This window comes from Orycteropus afer, unplaced genomic scaffold (assembly GCF_000298275.1).
Source record: "Orycteropus afer afer isolate SDZICR_OR568_19922 unplaced genomic scaffold, OryAfe1.0 scaffold00217, whole genome shotgun sequence".
Lineage (NCBI taxonomy): Eukaryota > Metazoa > Chordata > Mammalia > Tubulidentata > Orycteropodidae > Orycteropus > Orycteropus afer.
The window spans coordinates 4,502,005-4,513,026 of record NW_006921804.1 but is presented as its reverse complement, the minus strand read 5'-3'; the positions used below and the strand labels follow the sequence as shown (position 1 = coordinate 4,513,026).

The following is an 11,022-nucleotide window of genomic DNA, read 5'->3' as shown; positions in this document are numbered from 1 at the left end:
GTGTGGAGTAGCATTATGAAAAAGTCTGAAATAGTGTGAGAATTACCAAAATGTGACAGACACAAGAAGTGAGCCCATATTGTTGGAAAAGTGGCGCCCATATACTTGCTCCATGCAGGGAAGCCACAAATCTTAAATTTGTGAAAAACGCAGGATCTGCAACCCACAATTAAACGAGATTATGTCTGCATATACAACTGCTATATTTTACCAGGAGCATAATCCAGACTACAGACTCGGACACCTCAGTTGCCCGATTTTGCGCCGCTGAGTTAACGCTCTTGCATAATTTGGGTTAACTGATTAGTCCGTGCCTGAACAGTGGCCTAGTGCCTAAGATATTTGACTACTAACCAGAAGGCTGGCGGTTCAAACCCACCAACCACTCCTCGGAAGGAAGATTAAGCAATCTACTTCCGTAGAGATTTGTTGTTGTTGTTGTTATGTGCCCTCGGAAATCAAGGAGGGGTCACTTTGTGTCGGATCCGACTCCACAACAGTGAGTTTGGTTTTTTGAGTAACCTGGCTTCGCAGTCACGTGGTAAACAAAACGAAACCAGCCCTCTCCCACCCATATTCTCGCAACTTTTCTCCAACTTCCGTACAACTTAGTTTTCGACTCTAACCCCTCCCTTTGGTCCCGCGGAGCCCAATCCCCGCCTGACAAATAAGTACTCCCGCCCGATTTGCCTGCCTCCCTCTCTGACAGTCTATTCTGACCAGTTAGGGCAGAGCCTGTCTTGGGAAGGTAATTCCATTGGCTCTATGCCCTGCCCCTCAAAACCTATAGGCGGCTAGGCAGGAAGCCTCCTGGGTAAATCTTAGACAAGTCTTTTGACTCTCTTTTGTTTTCTGCTCTGCTGCGGTCTCTCTGTTGTAAAAGCGATGCCCAGAGAACAGGCACTCAGGCGTCCTTTGCTTCAGCCACAGCCATTTCTCCCTTCTCTGAGGAGCCCTCAAAAAGATTTACTATCGCTAGGAGAAACCAGAAGGCTGGTGGTTCAAACCCACCAGCCACTCCTCGGAAGGAAGGTTGGGCAATCCTACTTCCGTAGTGATACTGACTCGGAAACCCAAGGAGGGGTCGCTATGAGTCGGGGCCGACTCGACGGCACATAACAACAACAACAGGAGAAACTGAGGCAGAAAGGGCGTGGCTACCTATGTATTCCTTAGATCCGGTTTGTGCACCTTCAGCCTCTTAATCCCCTACTCCCAGATACAGCGCCTCTATCGTAACTACTGGCTAGGTGCAACCCACTTTCCCGGTGTAAGGCTGGGGGCGGGGTTTGGCAGGGCAGGTCCAGGATACGAGATCCTGGTGGAAAGAAAAGGTGTACTGTTTGAGGCTGTCAGCGGGCTAGGCTGGCTTGGCAGGGCTGGGCTCTCTTCCGAACAGGTAATACCCAAGGGGGCCCATTCGTCTGAACCGGAGAGATAAGGCCGGAAACGAGATCTCCGGGTGACAGGTGAGGGACTGGGCAGGTGAGGAAGGGGGATAACGGAGGAGGGAATGTGAGGAACCTAGAAGCTGGAGTGGGGGCCATTATCCTTCTTCAGTTCTCCCTCCCCTCCCCAACACATACACTCCTCCCTGCAGAAGGATGAACCTCGGAAACTCTGACTTGCTGGACCTGTGGCTGGAGCCCCCAGAAGATGTCTTCTCAACAGGATCCTTCCTGGAACTGGGACCCCACTGTCCCCCTCCAGAAGTCACAGTGACTAGATTACAAGAACAGGGGCTGCAAGGCTGGGAGTCCAGTGGGGGCCATGATTATGTGAGTGTGATGGATAGGGCTGTGGGTGGGGTTGAGACACAATTCTGTGATTGAAAGCCCCAAGAGGCGTTGGCATTCACTTGGACAGAGGTGGGAAGAGCCCCCAAAATAGCGAGTTGTAACTATTCCCATGTTCAAGGACAGAAGAGATGGAAACTGAAGCATGAGGGATCTAGGTTTGGTGTCCGGTTTCCTGTTGCCATCCAGTCGATTCCCACTGAGAGTGACCCTATAAAATTGAACTATCTCATAGAGTTTCCAAGGCTGTAAATCTTTATGGAGGCAGACCGCCACGACTTTTCCCAGGGAACAGCTGGTGGGTTTGAACCTCAACGTTTCAGTTAGTAACTGAGTTCTTAACCATTGTGCCACCAGGTAGGACCTGGTAGGACTTCGAAAATTCTTCCCTATACACACATATTCTCTCCTATTGTAGGGTCTTCAAGAGAGTGAGCCTGAAGACTTCCTGAAGCTTTTCATTGATCCCAATGAGGTGTACTGCTCAGAAGCATCTCTTGGCAGTGACAGTGGCATCTCTGAGGACCCTGGCCATCCAGACAGTCCCCCCGCCCCTAAGGCCTCCAGTTCACCTGCCCTCTATGAAGTTGTCTATGAGCCAGGGGCCCTGGAGACCATGCAGGGGGAAGCTGGGCCGGCTGTTGGGCTCATTTCCATCCAGCTAAGTGAGTGCTCACTGTGGGAAGGGGATGACATATTTCAGGTCCCGTTTTGGCCCTGAGATTAAGGGGGTTTCCCCAACCTGTGCCACTACCCAGGCCCTGCTGCCATTAGGGTGTATCCTCCAACTCTTTCCCCCTAGCCACCTGTGTCTCTCTCAGATCAGTGGAGCTCCCCATTTATGATGCCTGATGCTTGCATGGTCAGTGAGCTGCCTCTTGATGCTCATGCCCACATCCTGCCCAGAGCAGCCACCATAGCCCCGGTGCCTCCTGCAACGCTGGTGAGTCTTGGGATCAGCTGTATCTAGTGCCCCCTGATATACACATATATACCAACACGGATGAGGGAGAGGGGATGATAGAGGGGAAAACTGATGGTGAACTCAGATTTGCCCCAATTTCTGTGGTATAAAACCTGAAGACTAGGGAGACATTGGCAACGTTAGAAGCAGGAAAGGACAAGGGAAACAGAAGCCTTTGGGAGTAAGGTGATGATGACTCAATTAAGAAGGTGGGATGAGGGAATCTGGGGACAGGGCTCAGAAGAAAGCCCAGACCTTGTGTACACTGTGTGCTTAGCCAGAGCCATGGTGTCAACTTATCAGGACATAGAAATGGGACAGGTCCTCTGGGAATCCAGCTGGTTGCTGGTCACAGAGTGAAGGAGGAGAAGCAACTGCAACAATGAAACAGTTGCTCCAGCAGGCACCCACTGGCTAGGGCTACAAGGTAACCAAGTGACCAGGGTACAACTAACCACCTTAGATACTTTCCCAAGGCTGTTCTTGTAGTGAGGGTGGAGAGGGGGCTGTGCTTTCCCTTCACCCTGGAAAGTAGTCCTTGTGCCCAAAAGGCAGGAAACAAGTTCTGCCCTTCCTGAAAATCTGTAGTGAAGCTGGGACAAGAAGCCAAGCATCTTAGAATCCTAGAATGTTAGGTTGAGGGACTTTAAAAAGTCAGATGCTTTTAAGCTTGAGTGTGCATCAGAAACACTGGGAGAGTTTGTTGTTTTTTTAAACGAAACCCTCTAGGCTTCATTCTGAAATTTTAATTACATGGTTTGGGAAGAACATCCCTATAATATTTTCACCAAACAGATGGAGGAGAAAGAAGGGAGCAGGAAAAGATAGAGATAGAAGAAAATGTTTAGCTAAGAGCCAAAGACCATCAGGAGGCAAAAGCCAAAGCAGTTTTTTCTCAAGTCACAAAGTAAAGCATAAATCTTACAAAAAATATGTATTAGTTAGAAAGGCAAGTGACTCAGTTGGTGGGCTCAAGTTAATCCCAGAAGCTATCTAAAACCAAAAACCAAACTCAATGCTGTCGAGTTGGATCTGACTCATAGTGACCCCTCCTTGGTTATCCAAGGCTGTATCACTACAAAAGTAGATTGCCCAGTCTTCCTTCCGAGGAGTGGCTGGTAGGTTTGAACCACCAGCCTTCTGATTAGCAGTCAAATGCCTTAGGCACTATGCCACCCGAGCTCCTAGAAGCCATCTGTTGTTGTGTGCCTTCGAGTCGGACCCAACTCACAGCGAGCCCTCCTTGGGTTTCCGAGGCAGTATCACTACAGAAGTAGATTGGCCCATCTTCTTTCCGAGGAGTGGCTGGTGGGTTTGAAACGCCAGCCTTCTGGTTAGCAGTCAAGTGTCTTAGCCACTAGGCTACCAGAGCTTCTAGAAGCCATCTGTTCTCCCCTGAATAGTTTGCTGTGAGCTGTTCAGTCAGGCTGCCCTAGAGGAGTTCCTTGTCTGAAATGGGGGCAGAGCCTCAGTCTTCAAACTAAGGCCCAAACCCTAGGGCAGAATGGGCCAGTGCCTAGGCGAGCTCCCTGTGGTTAGTGGGGGATCAGACAACACACTTGCCAAATGGAAGTTAGTGGCTGAAAAGGTATCATTTACCTGTTGTAAGATTAAGCAAATTCTACCTCAGTGAGTTTTTTCAGGTCCTTTTCAGAAGCCCCTAAGATTTTGGTAGACTCAGACCAGAGCAGGCCCCCCTGGCTTACTCACCATGCCAAGGTCCTGAGTCTGTGAACAAAGGATATGACAAAACCACCACCTTCTTTCCCGTGTCAGCCTCAGGGCTATTTGGCTTGAGGTGGTGAAGATTCAGAGGCTGGCATGACATTGGAGTCTGAATTAAAAGTCTGTTGCTCACCTCACCTCACCAGAAAAACCAAACCTACTATTCATAGTGACCCCCTTTAGGTTTCCAAGGCAGTAAATTTTTTCAGAAGTAGATTGCCTCATCTTCCTTCCATGGAACGTTTGGTGGGTCTGAAGCACCAACCTTCTGCTTAGCAGTCAAATGCCTTAGGTGCTGCGCGGTAGTTATTCTCCAGTGCAAACGGAAATACGCTTCAGAAGGCAGGCTCCCCTTGGAGCAGCTTGGGTGCTGAATATGAGATGACCCTCTTCCCATTTTCATCTCTCTTGTCTCCCACCAGCTCCCATGTCAAACCTTGTTCCTGACAGATGAGGAGAAGCATCTGCTGGGGCAAGAAGGAGTCTCCCTGCCCTCTCACCTGCCCCTCACCAAGGTAACATGTTTCCTTCCCAAAAAAGATATCCCAAGCCAAAGCCCTGCCTGGCTTCTTAGGGGCCAGGATTCCAGAGAAGTGTGAGGGAATTTGGGGAGTTAAAGGACCCAGGACTGTAACACTGTGGGCCTTCAGGCAGAGGAGAGAGTCCTCAAGAAGGTCAGAAGGAAAATCCGTAACAAGCAGTCGGCTCAGGACAGTCGACGGAGGAAGAAAGAGTACATTGATGGGCTAGAGAGCAGGTATGCTTGAGCTCATATTTCTGGCTTCCTGGGGGCCAAAGGTGTACCCCTTTCCCCACCCAGACAGACAAGGTCAGGGTCACATGTGATTGCTGGGTTTTGTCCCATCTTTCTACACCCCATAGGGTGGCTACCTGTTCTGCACAGAACCAGGAACTACAGAAAAAAGTGCAGGAGCTGGAGAGACACAACATGTGAGTAAAAGCCTAGTGTGCATGAGTGATGAGTATGGGTGCTAGGGTGAGGAGCACAGCACACTGGGGTCCCATTCTTTGGTGTTGGTTCCTGAGACATACTGACTCTTCATTCCTTCTTTCCCAGCTCCCTAATGGCTCAGCTCCGCCAGCTGCAGACGCTCATTACTCAAACCTCCAACAAAGCTGCCCAGACCAGTACTTGTGTTCTGGTACCATAAGTCTATCTACTTCCCATCTCCCCAACACTCCCATCCTGATACTCACAAACCCCAGCCACACCTGTCTTCCCATCCCTGATGAGTCCCAACTCCCTCCATTCACTCTGCCCTCTGCTCCCTTTCTTTACTGTCTCCACAGCCCAAATGTCTTGCTTCTTTCCAGATCATTCTTTTTTCCCTGGCTCTCATCATCCTGCCAAGCTTCAGCCCTTTTCAGAGGCTCCCAGAAGCTGGGCCTGAAGATTATCAGCCTCATGGAGGTACAAACAAGGGCAGGGAGGACTCCTGGTGAGCAAGTGGGGCTTTGTTCACCACAGAACAGAAGCAGCAGAAAGGAGGTCTTGGGACCCAGTGGAGCATTCTACTACTGCCTTTTTTTCCTTTACCCACAGTGATTTCCAGAACTATCCTGACCCACAAGGACATGCCAGAAAATCTGGAGACTCTGTTGGTAGACACCAGACTGGACAAGCCACCTGGGGCAAAGGGTGCAAACAGCTCAACAAGTACACAGCTTGAGAAGATGGGAGGACAGACAGGCTCCAGCAGGCTCCTCAGAACTGTGCTGTATGCAGATGAGATATGAGCTGGAGCAGGGACCATCCTCCTTCTTGGCCCACTTCCCAATCACAATAAGGATTCCAGGGCTCCTCTATGGTTCTGTGGCCTCCTGGGATTCCCACTCAGGGGTCTTTGCCCTCAGGGGTCTGAATCACTTCAGGACTGCTTATGTGAGGAGGGTACCTCAAAGACTATTGTTATGTATCTGACTTTATTTCTTCTTGGGGGAGAGGGTTGAGGGAAAACAGAAGTTTTGGCTGATAAATAAACTGAATAAGCTGAAACTGTATCCAGGAAGTTTTAAATAGTATTAGAGAGGGAGTAGGAGCTTTGGTAGCGAGTAGGAGCTTTGGTAGCGTAGTGCCTAAGGCACTTGACTGCTAACCAGAAGGCTGGTGGTTCAAACCCACCAGCCACTCCTTGGAAGGAAGGTTGGTCAATATACTTCCATAGTGATACCGCCTTGGAAACCCAAGGAGGGGGCGCTATGAGTCAGAGCTGACTCAACAGCAATAACAACAGAGAGAGGGAGTATAGGTACTTGGTAAACTAGGGCCTAAAGCTGCCACCCCTTTCCCTCTTACCTCCCATAACTTCCTGCCTCAAACCAAATGGCAGCAGGGAAGGCAATAAACTATTTTACTCTTTTTATTCTGTTCTTTAATTATCTGGAAGAAAAAGATGGGGAAAGAAAAGGTTCCGAAGAACCAGGGGCACAAGTCAGTCCATTCTACCCTGAGGTGGAGTCTCTGAGACCTCAGATAAAAGGGTGGAATATGGCTATATGGATTCGATTTGCTTCCGGACCTTTTCCAAAGCCTTCCTGTCCAATAGTCGTTGACGAACGATGACAAGGCAAGCGAAGACCAAGGCCACACCCATGACAGTCCCTTCAAATTTCCAGAATAAATGTTGTTCCATCACCGCTGAACGGCAGCTGAGGGCAGGAAGGAACAGTTATTTCTAGAAAAGGCCATCCAGCTCCCCCCACCCCCCAGCAATATCCCTTCCCCTTTAGTCTAATCAAGATATACCCAAGAGGAAAAGAGACCAGAGTACATAAATCCCTCTCAAAAATATAATTTCATTTATTCAATGGTGAGGCAAGCAGAGATAGCATTAACTGATTTTACTGATGAGAAACGATGACCAATATCACAGTGCTAAGAAGTAGGGCTGGAACATGTGTTCAAGTAATTGGACTCCAAATTTCTCCTTTTCCCAATATGCTATGCTACCTCAAGACTAGAAGAGGTGGGACCATCTTCCTAAAGTTAGAGGAGCAGAGGTGATCTCAAGAGGTTCTGAGGGAAGAGAAGCAACACTTGCCTTTTGAATTCATTCCTTTTAGATGAGCTGCATGTGATTTTCTCCACATAGCCTGTGGAGCTGCACTCAGGGATGGTTTTCTGCAAGGGGAAAAGGACATGTTAGGAAAGGGCAGCAAGGAGAAGCAGAAAGGCTGCCATTCAGAAGGGGAAGATACCCAGGTGCGGTGGCTCAGAACTGATAGGCAACAGAGTATTAGGAAGAGTTCTGATGGGGATGGTGGAAGTGGTGGGTACATGATTAGGAATGTGTTTTACTTCAGGGGCAATACTCTAGAAAAGGAAGGAACAAATTATAGAGCCTGCAGGATTAAAAATGAACAGAACATGGTTATCAGCTGAATAATGTCATTCCCCACCGCCTTCCAATCGGCTTCATAGTAATCCCCATTGAGTTTCCAAGGTGGTACATCTTTACAGAAGTAGATCACCCTAATCATCCTTCCGTGCAGCAGCTGGTGGGTTTGAACCACCAACTTCTGGTTAGCAGTCAAGTGGCCTTCCGTGCTGTGCCAACAGAGCTCCAAATAATGTCATTAGTTTGGAAAGAAAGGGGCACATTTTCAGGAGGAAGACAAGTTCAGATTTGGACATATCTTGAGACTGCAAGGAGAAAGGATAAAGGACAATTCAAAGGCATACTTAATAAGCCTTGGGGGTTGGCTAGATGTGAGAAATAGGGGAGACAAAACAGATACTCACAGCCTGGAAATTAGAACATGGGGCACACTCTTCTGCTATCACAAACTCTTCTACCTGCCAGCACCGCAAGTTTGAGATGCTCACTAAAAGGAGAAAGAAATACCAGCCCTGGGCCATTCAGAGAATACTCCTCTCAAAGGCACTACCCATTCATCCACCCAGCACAGCAAATGCCCTCATTTGCTGCGGTGCTGCCCTTTTTCACCTGTGCTTTTGGTAAATAAGCGGATGTAAAAGAAAGAAAGAAAAAAAAAAAAAAAAAAACCTATGGTGGGCGTCGGGTTCCCAGGCCATCACTAACCTGATTGCTTCTCCTCCAGAACTGGAGACTCTGCGTGGCTGCAGGATGTAAGGGAGAAGGGAAGGGAGGAGCGTAAGTCAGAAGCAGAAACTGAGAGCCCCTACCCCCGCGGCCCAAAGACACAGTCCTTCCCATCCCCGGGGCGGGGACGATCCGGCTCTTTTCCCCTCCCTCCTCTCAGCTCCTCCTTACCAGAACTTTAAGGCGAAAGCGCAGAGCAGCCACCAAAGACTGAGGCCCTGGGGGAGGCCACGCCTCCCCGCGCCCGCAGGCATGGGGTGCTTAGTGTCGCACCTGTCAGGGCAAAGGGACCCTCTAGACTGGCTTCGTACTTCCTTCACAACGCAGAGGTGACACTTAACTCTGCGGCCCTCCTGGAGGTTCCAGGTCTGGGCAAAGGCTCTACTGGGACGTTCCCAAGACCACAACAAGAAAAGTCAATATGCATTGGTTAGATAGGGACATGAGATACCCTCACCCCAACCCTCCGTTTCTTTGAGGAAAAGCCCGAGGGGGCATACGTGCCTAGGACCCCCTCACCTCCACTTCCGCCCTTGTCGCGGCCATCTTGTCCCGTGAGGAATTCTGGGGTGCTGGAATGACAGCGGGGTCCGGTTTTTCCGAGCGAAACTGATTGTTCGAGGCGGTGGCGCGCGAGTTATCGCTTGCTGGATCTTGTAGTCTTTAAGAGCTGGCGGGGGTTCGCCCGCTGCTCACTGGGAATTGGTTTTCACAGCGTTTGTGCAGCAAGAGGTGACTCATTGGTTCGATGCACAGTTGCATTATGGTACTGGTAGTTTTTGGCCGGGAGCTCTGGTGGCATAATGCCTAAGGCATTTGACTGCTAACCAGGCTTGACCAGGATTTGACTGCTAACCAAGGCAGATTGGGCAACCTACTTAAGTAGAGATGTCACCTCGGAAACCCAAGGAGGGATCGCTATGAGTTGGAAACGACTCAACGGCAGTGAGTTTGATTTTGGTGAGTCTTTGGCCAGAGCGGAGGAAATGGCGGTGATCGAGACTTGTCTGGGTTCTCGGTTCGCTGTTGCCTGGATTATCGCCTCAGTTAATCCATCCTGGGCTAGATGAGCAAGGAGAACAATACGTCTTTCTACTCGGACTTTGTTGTTGTTCTTGTTAGGTGCCGTCGAGTCGGTTTCAACTCATAGCGACAAGAGAACGAAATCCTGCCAGGTCCCGCGCTATCGTCACAGTCCTTGCACTGCTCTAGCCCTTCGTCGCAGCCACTGTCTCAGTCAATCTCCTTGAGGGTCTTCCCCTTTTTCGCTGACTCTCTACCAAGCTTGATATCCTTCCCTAGGGGCTGGTCCCTTCTGACAACATAATCAAAGTAGGTGACAGGAAGTCTGGCCATTCTCGCTTCTAAGGAGCTAGGGCTGTACTTCTTGCAAGACAGATTTGTTCTTTAATCTGGCAGTCCACGGTATTTTCAGTATTCTTCCCAACACCACAATTCAAATGCATCAATTCTTCGATCTTCCTTATTCATTCAGCTTTCACATGCATGAGGTGATTGAAAATACCAAGGTTTGGGTCAAGTGCGCCTTAGTTTTTCAAAGTGACATCTTTGCTTTTTAACACTTTTAACACTTTAAAGAGGTATTTTGCAGCAGATTTGCCCACTGCAGTTTCTTGACTGCACTTTCATGGGCGTTGATTGTGGATCCAAATAAAATGAAATCCCTTACAACTTCCATCTTTTCTCCATTTATTGCGATTTTGCTTACTGGTCTACTTGTGAAGATTATTGTGTTCTTTATATTTAGGTGTAATCCATACTGAAGGTTGTAGTCTTTGATCTTCATTAGTAAGTGCTTCAAGTCATCTTTACTTTCTGCAAGCAAGGTTGTGTCATCTACATATGGCAAATTGTTAGTGAGTCTTCCTCCAATCCTGAAGCCACGTTCTTCTTCATATAGTCCAACCTCTCGGATTATTTGCTCAGCATACAGATTGAAGTATGGTGAAAGGATACAACCCTGACACACTAGGACTTTGCTCCTTCCTTAAAAGTAGGAATCACATTAACCTTGAGCTTTTCAGACATCCTGTGTCCCTGAGCCAGATGATTCAGTGGAGAATCTGGATTTATGGTCCAGGGATGGAGAAAAACTGACCAAAATTTCTTTTCCCTGCAAGAGCAGGAGAAACTCTGGGAGCATAGTGATTAGAACATTTCGTTCAGCTGCTAACTAGAAAGGTTACAACATTTGAATCCATCAGTTTCTTCATGGGAGAGAGATGTGGCAGTCTGGTTCCCTAAGGATTTTACAGCCTTAGAAACACTTTTCTACTCTGTCTCTTATAGGGTTGCTAAGAGTTTGAATCAACTCAATGGCATCTGGTTTATTTTTGGTTTACAGGAGTAGGAATACCTGAGACACATTGGGAACATTAAACCTTCTGTCTCTGGGTTACTTCTCCACTCTACACAGATGAACGATGTCACT

At 48.6% G+C, this 11,022-nt stretch overlaps 2 protein-coding genes across 2 annotated transcripts; one reads left to right on the top strand and one right to left on the bottom strand.

Moving 5' to 3' along the window:
• The first annotated feature begins 1,604 nt into the window (after nucleotides 1–1,604).
• Nucleotides 1,605–6,243, top strand: CREB3L4 (cAMP responsive element binding protein 3 like 4). The gene is made up of 9 exons (XM_007948559.1): nucleotides 1,605–1,778; nucleotides 2,215–2,461; nucleotides 2,618–2,739; nucleotides 4,908–5,000; nucleotides 5,136–5,242; nucleotides 5,368–5,436; nucleotides 5,564–5,648; nucleotides 5,821–5,917; nucleotides 6,050–6,243. The coding sequence occupies exons 1-9, from the start codon at nucleotides 1,605–1,607 to the stop codon at nucleotides 6,241–6,243; spliced, it is 1,188 nt and encodes a 395-aa protein (XP_007946750.1).
• A 755-nt stretch (nucleotides 6,244–6,998) lies between these two features.
• On the bottom strand, nucleotides 6,999–8,824 carry JTB (jumping translocation breakpoint). Its single transcript, XM_007948558.1, has 5 exons — nucleotides 8,742–8,824; nucleotides 8,550–8,587; nucleotides 8,249–8,331; nucleotides 7,548–7,627; nucleotides 6,999–7,155 (listed from the first exon to the last, which is right to left on the bottom strand). The coding sequence occupies exons 1-5, from the start codon at nucleotides 8,822–8,824 to the stop codon at nucleotides 6,999–7,001; spliced, it is 441 nt and encodes a 146-aa protein (XP_007946749.1).
• Between the last annotated feature and the right edge of the window lie 2,198 nt (nucleotides 8,825–11,022).

Excerpts from the sequence above, each read along its gene's own strand:
- CREB3L4 (XM_007948559.1), top strand. The coding sequence starts at position 1,605 with ATGAACCTCGGAAACTCTGACTTGCTGGACCTGTGGCTGGAGCCCCCA. Across the intron at positions 1,779-2,214 it reads CCAGTGGGGGCCATGATTAT|GGTCTTCAAGAGAGTGAGCC; the intron begins GTGAGTGTGATG and ends CTCCTATTGTAG. Across the intron at positions 5,001-5,135 it reads CTCACCTGCCCCTCACCAAG|GCAGAGGAGAGAGTCCTCAA; the intron begins GTAACATGTTTC and ends GTGGGCCTTCAG.
- JTB (XM_007948558.1), bottom strand. The coding sequence starts at position 8,824 with ATGCCTGCGGGCGCGGGGAGGCGTGGCCTCCCCCAGGGCCTCAGTCTT. Across the intron at positions 7,628-8,248 it reads CATGTTCTAATTTCCAGGCT|AAAACCATCCCTGAGTGCAG; the intron begins GTGAGTATCTGT and ends TTCCCCTTGCAG. Across the intron at positions 7,156-7,547 it reads AAAAGGAATGAATTCAAAAG|CTGCCGTTCAGCGGTGATGG; the intron begins GCAAGTGTTGCT and ends TCCTGCCCTCAG.